Source organism: Nansenia antarctica (assembly GCF_963989245.1).
Source record: "Nansenia antarctica genome assembly, chromosome: 3".
Lineage (NCBI taxonomy): Eukaryota > Metazoa > Chordata > Actinopteri > Argentiniformes > Microstomatidae > Nansenia > Nansenia antarctica.
The window spans coordinates 4614553-4630431 of record NC_137688.1 but is presented as its reverse complement, the minus strand read 5'-3'; the positions used below and the strand labels follow the sequence as shown (position 1 = coordinate 4630431).

At 45.2% G+C, this 15879-nt stretch overlaps 1 protein-coding gene across 1 annotated transcript; it reads right to left on the bottom strand.

Moving 5' to 3' along the window:
• Nucleotides 1-4993: 4993 nt before the first annotated feature.
• On the bottom strand, nucleotides 4994-15858 carry eef1g (eukaryotic translation elongation factor 1 gamma). Its single transcript, XM_080526145.1, has 10 exons — nucleotides 15825-15858; nucleotides 14577-14735; nucleotides 14285-14348; nucleotides 13158-13300; nucleotides 12130-12273; nucleotides 11627-11756; nucleotides 10993-11200; nucleotides 7015-7187; nucleotides 5876-6000; nucleotides 4994-5644 (listed from the first exon to the last, which is right to left on the bottom strand). Exons 1-10 carry the CDS (start codon nucleotides 15834-15836, stop codon nucleotides 5486-5488), a joined length of 1317 nt encoding a protein of 438 aa, XP_080382271.1. The 5' UTR covers nucleotides 15837-15858; the 3' UTR covers nucleotides 4994-5485.
• Nucleotides 15859-15879: the final 21 nt, after the last annotated feature.

Sequence of the window (15879 nt, the reverse complement as noted above, 5' to 3'; positions counted from 1 at the left end):
AACATGGTCAAACACGGTCAAACAGAACACGGTCAAGCGCGGTCATGACTGTTTCAAAGGGGATCATGTAACTGGCAGGTAATTGTGACGCAGCCTATTCCTCCGTCGCAACGTCGACGTTCTAACAGGAAAACAACGGACAGACAACTGAAGGGCAACCCCAGACTGGCCATGGACCCTTTCATCTACACTATAACAGCTCCCAGTGTTTCCTGAGAACCAGAGTGAACAAGAGACAGACAATAGTAAAACATTAAGTTTTACTACCGTCTTCTACCAATGAAAGGCTGTGTTGTTATTCGCCCCGATCCACAACCACCAGCAGCAGCTAGAGTCACTCTGCACAGATAATGAGCTCATCTCTCTCCTCTTCTCTCATTCGGTTGGATGCTAAACTGCATTTCATTGTATACTACTCTGCGATGACAATAAAGTTGAATCTAATGTAATCTAATGTAATATAATCTGATCTCCTTGGATAACTTGTATTGAGACATCCTTCTACATCTTTGCAGAATATAGGCCTAACACATAAAAAAATAGACACGAAACGTAATTCGTGAAGCTATATAAAATGTTCAATGTATAACTCTAAAACTCTTCTTTAGTTAATTAAATATACAATCGTACAACACTTTTACGCTTTCTTCTCATAATGACGATCGATAGTTGTGAGCGCTGCTGTGACGTGTGTGTGAGCATTGTGGGCCTTGTGTGTCTGCCGTGCAGAGTTAATAACATCACATCCCAAAATGCCCCACCTCCCAACTCTGGTAATCTGAGCCTAAGGAACTATGGGGTCTCATGTCCAAAAGTGCAGGGGCTGTCTGTTTTCCCTCTTCAGTCCCTCTCTTCTCCTGCCTCTCTGGTATGATATACAGCTTCTCCGTGTGTGTGTGTGTGTGTGTGTGTGTGTGTGTGTGTGTGTGAGGGGGGGGTGGTGTGGTGTGTGTGTGTGTGTGTGTGTGTGTGAGGGGGGGGTGGTGTGGTGTGTGTGTGTGTGTGTGCTCTCTCCTCATACAGTATGCTCACAGCCCAGGAGAGTAGCTAGACTCACAGAGGAAAACAAACTGAAACATTCCTATGGAATAATATCGTATATGAAATGAACAAAAATTCACGACCGAATACTTTTCTATGCTGCTGCTGCTGCTGCTGTGTGTTCCTGTTGAATGTTTATGTGGAGCGCTCCACACTGGCCTTCCTTCTTCAGCTATTTCCCCCTCAGCACAGTGACCTTTGACCTCCTCATTCCATTCCGATGCAGGATTGCCGTGCTGCATTTCAGCGCCGCGCAGACAGACACCCCTAAAGAGAGCTGTGTGTGAGACATTGGGAGAGACACACCCACTTCCAGGAAAAGATTGTCAGGGAAGAGTAATCTACTTTCCAAGGTTACATTCTTGTCTGTCACACGGACACTGATACATAACAACGTTGTTATTTACCTTTTACTTATACAACACTAACGGTGATAGTCAGACATTAAGAAACAGATATAAACAAATATCAGTTATATTGTATTTCTTTGCCAGTATCTTCTGTTGTTTTTCTTAACCGTTCAATTTGCTAAATAGTAGTAAATATCAATGTGTGTGTGTGTGTGCGCGTGTGTGTGTGTGTGTGTGTGTCCATGTGTTTGTGTGTATATGTGTGTATGTAAGTCTGTGTGTTTGTGAGTGTGTGTGTGTGTGTGTGTGTGTGTGTGAGCGTGTGTGTGTGTATGTATGTGTGCGTGCATGTGGGTGTGTGGGTGTGGTTGTGTGTATGTCCATGTGTGTGTGTGTGTGTGTGTGTGTGTGTGTGTGTATGTGTGTGTGTGTGTGTGTGTGTGTGTGCCCGCGCGCGTGTGTGTAATATTTATGCCGCAATCGTTAGGCAGGGGACCTAACATGGATTATTATGTTGCGGTCGGCATAGAAACGCCCCGTCATATTGATTAACATTTGCTGACATACGGTTTTGTATTGGCCATTAAAGTGTGTCCTCCCAGGCGGCACTCGTAAATGTGTCAGGATGAGTCAATCCAAATTGATGCACAATGTGGCTAAAACCACTGAGACTCCTCCATCCACCACGACACAACGCACCAGCGCGTCCCCAAATGTCTCATATCGAGATCCCCCCAAAAATAGAACAACCTCAGCATCACATTCATACTTATACACTTATACACTGACAACAATGTAACTAACAGTGGAGAGATTCTAACACGGTACCAACAACAACGTACTGCAGTGAAATAAAGTGTGTGAGCCGAGAGGAGAGGACAGACTTTAGAGGACAAGAAGAAGGAAAGGAGAGGTTTGGGGTGAGGCCTGTTTCTTCTCTGCGTGTTACTTCTCCCCAGCCTGAGCCTCCCCCCAGCCCCCCAGCCCCCCCAGCCCCCCAGCCCCCCAGCCCCCCCAGCCCCCCAGCCCCCCAGCCCCCCAGCCGGAGCCTCCTCCACCACCTCACCCTTTCCAGATGTGTGGGACACGCCAGATGCTCGGCACATGCATACCACGCTTAAGGTTTCACTTGGGATTGACAGGAGAGGAGGAGGAGAGTCAATGAACAATACAGAGTACTGGGTTTGTGGGGTGGGTTTTTTCTCTCGACCAGAAACATCGAACTGCATTTCAAACTCCCATAAAGCACCCGAACTAAAAAATGTCTACAGTGGAGTGTGGAGGAGTGGAAAAGAAGAGGAGGAGGGAAAAAAGTCATAGGGGAGTGCCAAGAAAGAAAGAAAGCAGAAGGGGAGGTTGGCAGGGACGGAGGAGAGCTGTTGCTGTTGGCATAATACTGTGTATTGTTCTTGTGGCTGGTTTGCTTTGACTTTTTTGTTTTAACTCTAACATTACTGAGCACTCCCCCCTCAGAGGCAAGAGACCCGGGGGTTGTTTTGGCTTCGGCGCAGCTCGGTACCGATGTGGTTGGAAACCAGAGCTCAAAGATGAAACCTTTAGAGAGGGTCTGCAGATGCACTACGCAGTGGGTCGTTACTCCTCTGCTTTGTCCTGTGAACTAACTTCCTCCCTTGCTTGTTCCTTCACACAAACAGGCGTTTCGAGGCAGTGATTATTGAGCAAGGGAGAGGCTCAATAAAAGCCAATCTTGGAAAGCTGAAAGGGGATACAGGGAGGGAACAGTGTAAAAGGATTGCTATCGTAGGACCATTGTAGTTCTGTAACTCTGATGTGGGTTAACTTCCTTACTGATGTTACATGCCTCGACCGTGATCCACAGGATGAGTGAGTCACTGGAGGACTGAGGGAAGCAGCAGTGTAATGTGGGAAGGTTTCCATGCGCTGATGTGCACGGGCCAGGCCAGCAGAACAGACTTAAAATGGGCGAGCGAGATTGGATTACTCATAAACGGCTGGATAGTCTCAGCCACAACGTGAGCCGTGAGTCTCGGCCCATAAAGCCAAACTGGATGTAGATTTGACGTCCCTCTCTGGGATACTTAACCCCAGTGTGTGCATCTATAATAAGGCAGGCCCTCATATGGGAATGTTATGTTTTCAGCCACAATCCTACAATCCTATAGTCCAATAAGAAATCTGCAAAAGTCTGCAATGTTTACTTATCAAGCTTTGTGTCGATGATACTATCATAATACAATGAACTGGTACGGTTCTACTGTTGACATTTGACTGGATTGAAGTGGATAGATATGCATACAAAGAAGACAAGTCAAACACTAGAATATACCCAATCAATCAAAACGAAAAAACGTTGTATTTGCACAGCACTCTTTGCTTAGCAATTACACCTTTCTCAAATCAAACTGGGTTCAACCCAACGCCGACACGCCGACACAGAAGGCAAATAGGCAGAGCAAACCTGAAGCTTGAAGTTACGCTTCACCTGATTTACGCCGAAGAGAGGATTGTCAGCCAGCCAATACGTGCTTAAAATAGTTTGATTGCAAGAACCTACTATGATGAAAAGGTGGACATCTATCTCCAACGCCATTGGGCTTATTGTCTTTTCATTGTATTGTTCCACCAGGTAAATCGCCTGAGAACTTGATCTCTAATGAGGTGGATGAAGGAGCTTCTTAAGGCAGAGATTAGATTGGCACGGAATTGGCACATGATGGAAACAGGAGGAATAGTGGGGATCAGGTTAAGGGTGGGTCAGCCTTCAAGGTGATCTCACACCATAGAGCCAGGGCGTCGATTCATTACTTGGCGGTTGACGAAAAAATGTAAACTGCCACTTGGGTGTCTGAAGGTGTGGATATCAACATGCAACCATGCATGAAGAATTGAGCCTTCTCTCTCTCTCACCGCTCGTTTGAAGCAAGCTAAGCTACACAACGAGTGGTCTAGAGTGCCCCGACCTGAGTGTTGACTGATAAACCAAGAGGCCAAAGTGGGTTGAAGAGTCTTGATGTACACCGTGGTGCTTACCCTGCAGAATTGTTTGTAGATTTTTTTTTACAAGACTCACATACAGGCCCGCCTACATTCACAACAGAATGTTATCAATCCGGGAAATAGCAACCCAGGAGAAAACGACCAAAGGAAAAACATAAACTGCTATTGTCTGCTGTAGTTGTGTAAACCATAACCAATCATAATGCATGGCTTTCTCTTCAAGGGTTTTTCCAAATGCTGAGGTCTCCTTGTTTCCATTCCAGCCCTGTTCAAACTCTTCCAATTCAAGGGCTTGGACACCCCCTGGAGGACTAACTCAGTATGACACCATCACCATTTTGACCCACCCATCTACCAAAAAAAAGTATTCCTCATTGAAATAGCAACGCTGCCATTTTGTTGAATCCATTTCCCAGACAGGACTGCCTCGTTCTTATGCTTAAATTTAGAACCAATACTGAGAAACAATCACAACAAACCCAATGGGTCAGTAGTTGTGGGACCACAAACTGAAAAGGACCAGACAACCAATCAGATGTACGTACCACAGGCAAGCTCATTCTTATGTAACAGCCTAGGAGACCAAAGGACTATAGTCACAAAATCATACGTTTGAGTCAAGAGAGAGAGAATGTGCAATCGGATTTATTGTTTTACATTACGGCTGTAAACCTTCTCAACCATTTATTTCATGGGAGGCAATTCGTGTCTTTCCTTTACCCGTGTCCACACGCCAAGATAGCACAACAGTTGCATTAACCGAGTACGCAGAGCATCATGCTAAAGTTGGGTAGGTGGGTTACAACTCAAGGCACACAAAACAAAAGAAGTCTGAAGTCAAGCATAATAACAACATCCTTTCAAACTTGCAATCAAACAAACAAACAAAATAATCCCAAAATAGCATTGTGGAAAACACTTTATTTCTCAACTCAAGACAACCACGTTCGTTTCGGCCATTGAGAAGCAATCCACGACCACTTGAATCTCCAAGAAGTTCAGTTTAAGTACAAGGTGTTGTAATGTCCTTAGGTTAAGGTGTTGATAAGACAGCAGACGTATGTTGGGGGGGTGGTCGGCGGCGGTGGCGGGGGTGGTGTTGTTCCCGTCCACCCTCACTTGAAGATCTTGCCCTGGTTGACGGCCTTGCCTACGTGCTTGAAGTCTCCCTCCCACGCAAAGTATTCCTTCACCATGGTCTTGGTCTCTTCGCTGTCCGCGTCTAGTTTGCGCCAGGCGTAAGACTCGTAATCGATCTGCCAATCGTCAGCCAGCTAGAGACAGGAAACAGGGCTGGGATCAGTACTGGGCAAAGCGACTAGCCAACTTCTACAGATCACCACTGAATAAAACTACTTAAAGGAGGAAATACAGGAGGTAGTAATCAGTAACCACTGGCTTCAACAGATCGATAAATATCGACCGTTTCAACTTTATTTTCCTCACTGTGTAAACGTTTATTACTCTTATTGTGACGAGGGAAGGTTATGTCTATGAAAACTCACAGGGAAGACGAGGTCCTGTCCTCTGAAGATCCAGATGCCAGAGATGCTACTGTCGTTATTCGTTCCGAAGAGGATGCAGCTAGCGAAAGCGTTCTTGCGCAGTTTGTCAAGACGCTGGAACATTCCTGGAGAAAAGGAAGAACAGGTCTTAGAACAACAGCTGCTGCAGACGGGTTCTGCTGTTGACAGTTGCTCACCGTAGAGGACAGAACCGACTTTGTTTAGTTGTGTGTTTAAGTCGCTGTCGCTAACATTTGAGAACGGAAGCAACGTGAGTCTCACGTTCCTGTCGTGAACTGACAGACTGACAAACACATAGCAGGTGCTTCTGAATGAATGGGACACCCAAGCGTATGGCCTCTAATGCAAATACTAACGTGACGAAATAGACCATCAGCCTAAATACTGTGATCAGGGGGGTATTCCATCGACGTCACTAAAGGAAAATCCAGGCTTATTCGGATCTCGCGAGACTTAACAAAATAAGGCTGGAATTATTTTAGAAATCTTGCGGGATTTATCAAAATAAGCCTGGATTGTCCTTTAGCGACGTTGATGGAATACCCCCCAGAAGTTGGAAAGTTAGTCATATGTTGAAGGTCTTTATTTATCCCCTGAGGGGAAATGACTATAAGATATTACTTATATCAAACAAAGGAGTTTCTGGTCATCAGAAGAGGAAAAAACACAGCTAATACCTTAACTCGTGCAATTGCCACTTCAAACCAATTCTCCTGACACCCTGACAGCATGGGTGTAAAGCCATCTTACAAACAGGGGTCTAGTGTGCCAATTCAGTTATTAAGTCGTGACGTGTTTCCGGGTCCAACGTTGGCTGAGGCGCTCTCTTCGAAATGCCTCAGTAATAATAATAATTCATTATATTTGTATAGCGCTTTTCCGAGGCTCAAAGACGCTGACAAATATGGGAAAAACAGGAAAATGCTCTGTCCCTTGTTGTATGAATAGATCCGAGTCTTAAAAAACGATTGAACTGTCATTCTACCGCTGTAGTACACTGGTAGGGGAAATTTCTGGTTTGGACCTGGAAATTGCTAAACGTCACGTTTGACGTCAGACTTAACAACCGAATAGCAGATACACAGGAGACAGGAGGAGAGGTCAGAGGTGGGCCTCACCTGTGATGAGGTTGCAGCTCATGAAGGTCATGGTGAGCTCGTCTGCGTACTTGTACTCCCCGTACCAGATGGAGTAGCCCTCCTTGTCAAAGTGTTCCCAGAAGTGGGGCACAGCCACGGTCAGGGTGTCCTCGTTGGAGTACTTCCTCTTGAACTCGTCCATAACAAACGCGCTGAGGAAGAGGAAGACGAAGAGGCAGGACAGTTATGAGCTGGCCATATACGTGCCTGTGAGAAATGGCTACATTCTATTTCGTACTTCTTTTTAACTCATTCAGTGCACAGGCTGTAGAAAGCAAGGCCATATTGTCAACTTGACAATGACAATATTTTAATGGCTGCTCATCCCTGGTTAATGTGATCACTCTGTAACCTTTGCACTACTGGTGCTTACATTACTACCTTGGAACTACTGTAAATTGATTGCACAGTGTCTCCTGACATAGCTTCCTTTATTCTTCTGCACATTATCAGGGCTTAAAGTGGGAAAAAATCCTGTGCCTGAAACTTTTTCTTGGGGAGGGGGGTCACAGTTTGAGATATTGGGAGAGCGGGTAAATGAATGTGCAACAATACTATGTGCAATATGACAACCCTTGTGTACATAAGGTTCAGATATAGGAAAAGTTAGGATATTTATAGCACAGCACAGTGTTTTATTGTATAGTATAGTAGTATAGTAGATAGTGTACATAGCCTTTATTTATGTAAACCAGCTCTTTTTCCTTTTTTATTTTACCCTTGGCCCTCGTGTTTTTAGTCTTTTTCCAAGCACCAGGGGAGCCCCCCCTCCTAAATTTCGTTGTATGGTACCTGTACTGTATTACAGTTTTTCTCAATTGCTAAATCACATTTCACAAAACTTTCCTCCATTTTCCCAAAACTCTAAACACAACACACTTTTCTAAAGCTACATAAGCAAAACCACACCTTCTCTCTTCAAAACTCAAACTCAAACCCTACCCCTAATCCTAACCCTAACCTTACTGTAACCCTAGCACCTAACCCTAACCCTAGTTTTCCCACATGTATGATAGTCATGCATAAAAATAAATCTGCGCTCCCTGTCTAACATTACATATTTTACATTACAGTAAGGCTGATTTTGCATGATAGTCATGCATTTTTAGATATCTATTTCCCCCCTTTAAATGGCATATGATGTCCGAAATTTTACTAAAGTTCAGCCGTGAAGTTGTTGCACTGTTGTCCTATCGAGTTTTACGTAAATAAAGGTTTGAAAATGTTTACCGTATTCCCACATGTACCGTAACATGTACAATACTGTACTGTATCACAACTCAATGCAAACACTACAGAGGATCCATTACACACAACAATACTCACTGAAAACAATGTTCAGGGTGTGATGTTTTTTTATTTATTTATGGAACTATACCACACACACACACACACACACACACACACACACACCACAATCATTTGCAACAAGTGTCTTCAATTTTGAGTCGTTATGTTTAATGAATGAAACCAGGTGTGTTCATTGTGTAAAAATGTTGCTGACTGTGGCAAGCATTTTGCATCACATGAGCTTTAATTTGAGAATTTGACATTTTGAGCAGAGTTTTTTGCAACTTGTGTTTTAGCAAGACAAAATGTGTTTAGATTTATGAGAAAAGGAGGATTGTGTTTTGTGAATTGTGTCTTCATGTGAAATGTGTTTATGGTTTTGGCAAATGGGAGCTAGTTTTATTAAATGTGTTTAGAGAACTGGTCATTTGGTTTAGAGAATTGGCTTTTGTGTTTTAGCAATTGGGAAAAACTGTAATGACAATAAAGACCATTCATTCATTCATTCATAATACTGTTTTATACTTAATAAAATAAAATAAAAATTAGATGTCTTTAAAAGGCCAAACTGATTGCATCACTTATTAAGCCACTATCACTATAACAATACAGAATAAAATATATACATGTCTTTAAAAGAACAAACTGATTACTTATTAAGCCACTATCACTTATGAATGAATGAATGAATGAATGAATGGTCTTTATTGTCATTGCTACAGTACAGGTACCAAACAACGACATTTAGGAGGGGTATTCTCCTTCTTGGCACCACGTCCCATAAGGCTTCCCGTCACTACTCAGGGTTTTTCCTGGCTCAAAATGAGGCGGAGGTGGTACCAGTGGTGTTTGACATCGGGGGGGGGGGGGACAGCAGGGCTGTCTGGGGGTCCTTAAACGAGCATCAAACACTTAATTTCTTGCATTCTGGTGAATTGATATGCACCAATTTGTGCCCTTTCGCCATCAATTTATGGTGGAAATGTCATTATATATGTAAAGGAAAAAACAATATTCAGGCACCAGATGGCCATTCAAAATCTAATGTAATATAATGCAATATAAGGCTCTCAGGCATTCTGTACTTTCAAATATGTATTCTCCTTGAGCAGTCAACATCAACTATCAGCTGTTTCGCTAGCAAACACAAAAGCTAAGTTATTTGTGAAACAGCGCCCCCGCCACCACGTCGGCGCAATGCCGCAATTGCAGTTTTTTTTCTTTTTTCGCGCCGGAAATCCGGCACTGTGCCGGAGTACTTTAAGCCCTGCATTATATACTGTACATAAACTACCTCACTGTACATAGCTCATAACTGTATATACCTCTAAACCAATGTACTAATACTACCACTGCACATACTGTATATTGCATAGTTACCCAACACTACCATTCTTGTTCTATTTATATCATGCCCTTATATCACTATTCACACTTTTGGTTGGATGCTATTCCTTGTATAGTACTTGTACTCTGCGATCACAATAAAGTTGAATCCAATCTAATTTGAGTGTCGAGTGACTGTTGCTAGGTAAATACCACATAAAACACCTGGCACCCGAGGTGGTGAGTGTTTCGGAATTATTTGGCAGTTGGTCAGTTAAACTCCAGAGTGTGTTCGTTCACTACCACTCAGATTTAAAAGGCATTAGATGGGTGAAAGTAGCAACACAAACCAACTTCACACCTGAGACTGAGCAGGTGCCCTCTTCCATAGAACCTGCACTAGCTAACACACGGTGCAACGACACGCAAGCGCAGCAAAAAGAGTCACGCATGTCTGCATGAGTCCCCCTGTTTGTCCTCTAGTCGTCTGCGTCGCCTCCAAATCACGTTGAGAACTTTAGATTAGCTGATCTAGCTAGGACGGAGCGATGGGAGAACGATGAGGTCACAATTGGATGTTACATTCCAAGAGCCAGAGTTGTTTTTCTGTTCCTTGGCGCTCCGCCATGGGCAAGGTATTCAGCGAGGTGCCCCCCCCCCTCATCCCAAACAGGCTTCCACCCCTTTGTGGCCACTTCCTGCTAAGGATTTCCCTCCGGCTTTCCGGAACTAGGAAAACCTGATCTGAACTAGTTTAGTTCCCCCCCCCCACGTCACCAACACAACCTCAAAGCTCCTACACTTGTCAGGACACGCATAGGGGCCAGCGTGGGTTTTGTGTTGGGGAGACTGATTGATTGATGGGTTGGTTGATTGGTTGATGATTCAGTTCTTTCTTTCTTAGTCAGATGTATTGATTGTAAGTCTCTTAGGAATAAGGCGTCTGCTAAATGCCAAACGTGTAAAAGAAGGGAAGAGAATGGTGCAACCTCATTAGGTGTTGACAAAAAAAAGAATGTTACGGTACATGTGGGAATACAGTACATGTGTGAAAACTAGGGTCAGGGTTAGGTGCTACGGTTAGGGTTAAGGGTAGGGTTAAACATGCCAGCATGTACCAAGTCGACATAGCACCTAACCCCAACCCTAACTTTCCCACATGTACCGTAACATACATATATATAATATTATATAATATGCCATTTACCTGACACTTTCATCCAAAGCGACTTGCATTCCCAGCAGGAATCGAACCCACAACCTAAGCGTTGTTCTAACGCAACACTCTACCAACTGAGCCACAGAGGACCACACAACAACAACAACAACAGCACGGCGTACCTCTTGGCCAGGTGAGCGAAGGGGTCCTTGGCTTTGGGCTCCTGGGCCATGGCGAGTTCACACTCGTCCATCTCCTCCTCCTCCGCCGGGGCGGCAGGCTTCTTCTCCTCCTTCTTCTTCTCTTTCTTCTCCTCCTTGGGCTTGGCTGCCTTCTCTTTCTTGGGGGCGGCGTCTTTCTTGGTGGGCTGCATGTCAGAGAACCTCTTGGCTGGAGGGGGAACGAACGATGATGTCATCATCACAACAACCAGAACCAGGAGATCCACATGTTTTTCATTGCGTCACGGTCAAGCCCGGAGCTCAGACACAGAAGGTTTTACTCAAGTTATCAAACGCTCACCCCGTTACAACAACACTCAGGTTCTCGCACTCCAAAAATCACGTTTCAGATCCAGAATCCATACAATCAATGATCATGTAACTTTAATGACTAAATAGACAACAACTGCGAGAATTCACAAACGAGGAATCCAATTTCCTGAACTTATTGTGTTGCCACAGCGATTACTAGCATGTTTTTCTTTCTGTTGTGTCTGACTTTGTCTGTAAATTCTGTAAAGCGTCCTTGGGTTTGTGAAAGGCGCTATATAAAAGCAAGATATTATTATTATTATGACTAAATGTTTAGACTCACAGTCGAACTGAGCCATCTTGTCACAGAGCTTGACCTCTCCCAGCACGGCCCTGAACTGTGGCTGGTTGACGCAGGTGGCGAACCAACGCGTCACGTTGGGGAAGGGCTGGCGGAAGGAAGGCTCCAGGACCTACAGGAGGAGAGACGGGGGGGGGGAGGGGGCTGTTAAAACCCAACCTTCTTAAAATAATGATTTACTCTCACTTTTGAAAAAAAAATATGTTTTGGCCTAAATATCATATATTCTAGATTAGTTTACAAAAAAAGATTTTTTTTTCCACACATTTTGGTTCAGTTGATTTGGTTTCTCAACTTGAAAAATTACATAAAATATAAAATATATATAAAATACTGACGCAAGACATTATTTTAAGAAGGTGACAATATGTGAAGCCTAAACAACGAGGCTTCAGCTAGAGGCCTGTCAACCTAAACCAAAAGGAATGTGATGTCATGGTGATGTCATGTGACTGTCATAAGAGAACACAGCAGGAACACCTCACCTGTTTGTAGAGCCACAGCATGGAGCACGCCACGCTGATGTCGGCCAGGCTGACCCTCTCGCCCACCAGGAAGGTGCGGCTGTTCAGGTGATGGTCCAGGACGCCCAGCACCCTCTTCACCTCCTCCTTGGCCTGCTCTGTGGCCTGGACACCAGACAGACACAGGGGACAACACGTGAGACACGGTGGACATGAAGTGGAACACATGAGCACATTGTCGGGGCGGCTGTGTCTCAGGAGGTAGAGCCAGCGTCTAATGATCGCAAGCTCAGCAGATCGGCGGTTCGAACCTCGACTGGCCACATGTCACATGAGGTGTCCTTGGGCAAGACACTGAACCTCAAATTGCTCCCAGTGAGCGGGGCCGGCGCCTTGCATGGCAGCTTGCTGCCATTGGTGTGTGAATGGGTGAATGAGAGGCCATTGTAAAGCACTCTGGAATAAGGCGCTATACAAGTCAGTCCATTTATTGTGCAGGGCTGGGGCTACATCTCCGTCTGCGTGACAAGTCCATTCTACATTCTCCAGCTATTCTTAATGCGACGAGCGACTTGAATAGTTTCACCAAACATAAATAACACCCCCCCCCCCCCCCCCCCGCCTCTAATCTAACACCCATTTAGAGCTCGTCATCCGATCTCCCTTCAAATTACCCAGTTTCACTGTAGGAAATAAGTGGCCTTCCCTTCCACCTGCTGAGTGTTTAATTCCGTCACGCGCTTGACATCACAATCAGCCCCGACATCACAATCAGCGTGCGTTACACACACACACACACACACACACACACACACACAGAGAGGCATAGAGACACACACACACACACACACACACACACACACACACAGAGACAGAGACACAGACAGACACACACACACACACACAGAGAGACAGACACACACACACACAGAGAGAGAGACACACACACACATATACACACACACACACACACACAGAGAGAGAGACACACACACACACACACACACACACACACACACAGAGAGAGAGAGAGAGAGACACACACACACCTGTTTGTTGAACTGCATGATCCCCAGGGTGGGGAAGACCCAGGCGCTGGCAGGGGGGATGATCTCAGAGTCGGCGAAGCTGACCCACTGCAGCACCTGGGCGCTGGCCTGGGGGCCGTGGCCACGCAGGGCTTCATTGCTCACTGGGGAGGGAGGGAGAACACACACGGTTATGCCCTGTGAGTGTGTGGCGGTGTGTGTGAGGGTGAGGGTGTGAGAGAGTGTGTGTGAGGGTGTGTGTGTGTGTGAGTGTGAGTGTGTGTGTGTGAGGGCGAGTGTGTGAGTGATAGTGCGTGAGTGAGCCTCTGTGTGCGTGTATATGTACCTCAGTGTGCGTGTGTGTCTGTGTGTGCTCAAAGGCGTCATCAGCAGCACACAGACTAGCTGAGGCTTGTTTCTATGACGTCTGGGTCGTCGGGGCTGTGTCAGAGCGCCTCCGGCTTGGAGCCATAAATCATCATCAAGTCATAAGTGAAAACAGCAAATCGGCTGATCTCCGCGGTATGTCTGGATGTGTTCCTGCTCAGATCAGTCTGAGAGGGTGTTTGTTGTCAACAAAGCTGGTACAGAGATATCTGTGCTCTGCTGAAACCACCAACGTCAATCTCAGTAAAAATATGTGTCACGTTCTAATGCTTCGGTCCTCATATGTGACGAATACATTTCCGCGTCGCTGAAAATCAATGACACACCACGCCAGTCAACTAACACAGCTTGTTGTGTGAGCCTGCTAAGTGCTAACACAGTAAAGTAGTGTTAGAGTTAACTACGTAGCAGTGGGGATAACTCATCCAATCCATTACGTTGCAGTATTTTCAGCTTGACTAGCGAGTTTGTGTTGTGTGATTCTCAACACACGTTGAAACATAGTTCCGTGTTTCAAAAGTAAAAGTCTGAACATTTTGATCGGTTGCCGATATGAAGATGAAAGACTAGAACGTGTCACATAAGACAATCCTGAGGGAAGTCACGTTACTAAACTCTTACTTCAAAGTTAACCCTCGAGGGGCAGGCAGGGCAGCTAAATCACAGTTCCTCTTATGAAAGATGGCAGCTGTAAAGATTCCATACCACTGAACTAGTCTAACCAGAATGTGCAATTCAGAAGGATAAAAGAAATGACTTACAGTAGTGAGCAATGGCATTACTCTCAAACAGACAGAATCCATCATCGCCCTGGAACGCTGGAACCTGTGTGGGGGGGGGGGGGGGTCGGACAACAGAGGGACAAAAAAGAAAGAAAAGCAATTAAGACTATTACTATTAAGCTATTACTACCTTGAATGAATTTATTTGACACGTAGAGAGCCTAAAAAGCATCCACGTATAAAAAGAGAAAGAGGAAAACTGACACCACGTGACTGCGAACCAAAACCTCTGTGTATTGCGATAAGAGAATAATCAGCATCCCAAACTGACCTTGCCCAAGGGGAAGTTGTTCAGGAAAGATGGGGTGCGGTTGGTCTGCCCGAAGGTGAACGACGGGGGGTTGCTGGCCACCTTGAGGGCCGTGCCGCTGTACTGGGCCGCAATCTGAGCCTTGAAGGCCCGCCAGTTCTCTGGGTACGTGTAGAGTGTCTGTCAGGGAGAGAGAGGAGAGGAGAGAACGAACAAACAAACAATCAAGGTTAAAAAGGAGGAAGCGTCCAGCGTCCATAATAAATGGTCATTCAACACCACAGCTCATGTCAAGGCCTGTTGGTCCCATCACAGCAAACATCCTCCCCATCACGTCAACGATGGCGCACACCTTGCATGACTTCAACACTTACTGTCTGAGTCAATACAATGGTTTAGCATGTCAGCAACCCATCAACAGCTACACACAGGGCAATAAAGCTATACGTATGGTTATGACAATGGCTTGAATCCCAAATTAAGCAGTCCCACAAAAGCTTCATTAGACTGTGTCATCATCCTGAGATCCCTGACGTACCTAGGTAACTAGACTGCTATGGGTGAAAACTTCACAGGTACTCAATAAATAAACTCAATAAAGCTATATGTATGGTTATGACAGTGGCTTGAATCCCAAATTAAGCAGTCCCACAATTGACATTACACTGTGTGTCATCATCCTGGCCCCCTGACGTACCTAGGTAACTAGAGACTTCACAGGTACTCAGGGCAAACGTAATGCCACGTCTAAGTTAAAACTGGGGACACACACACAGCCATGGGATATGGTGATGATGAAGTGTGTGTGTGTGTGTGTGTGTGTGTCTAAGCAGCATGGCACCATAATCACTAAAAAGCTGCGCACTGTAAATTCAGGTTGCTTGGATGAGACAGCTCAACTAAACGCAGGAGGACCCTAAATATTACATACATTACGGGTTTTAGTTAGGCTAAAACAACTAAACAGATAAAGCACCGTCTCTATATGGCATTGTATGATTAATACCGTCAGTACGTGGCACAAGACGCAGAACTAAAGAGGCGTCAACTCGCCCAGCCTTGAACGCTACGTAGACAAAAGTGATTGAGGGGGTTTAAATATCCCAAACAATCCACAAATAAAGCTTCATACGGGGTCTCTGGACATCGAGGACACGGTACGTGTACACAGGGGTTGACTAGATGGAAGGATGTGGACGATATTGGACAGATGGTGGGTGAGAATGGAAGTAATAATTGAACGGCTGAGCGCCTCTCCATCTTACTCACCCCGGCCGCCATCTTTAGGACGAGAGAAAGGAAGACCGAGGGCGCGTCGCGATGA

Excerpts from the sequence above, each read along its gene's own strand:
- eef1g (XM_080526145.1), bottom strand. Across the intron at positions 13,301-14,284 it reads TAATGCCATTGCTCACTACT|TGAGCAATGAAGCCCTGCGT; the intron begins GTAAGTCATTTC and ends CTCCCTCCCCAG. Across the intron at positions 5,645-5,875 it reads GACAGGACCTCGTCTTCCCT|CTGGCTGACGATTGGCAGAT; the intron begins GTGAGTTTTCAT and ends TCCTGTCTCTAG.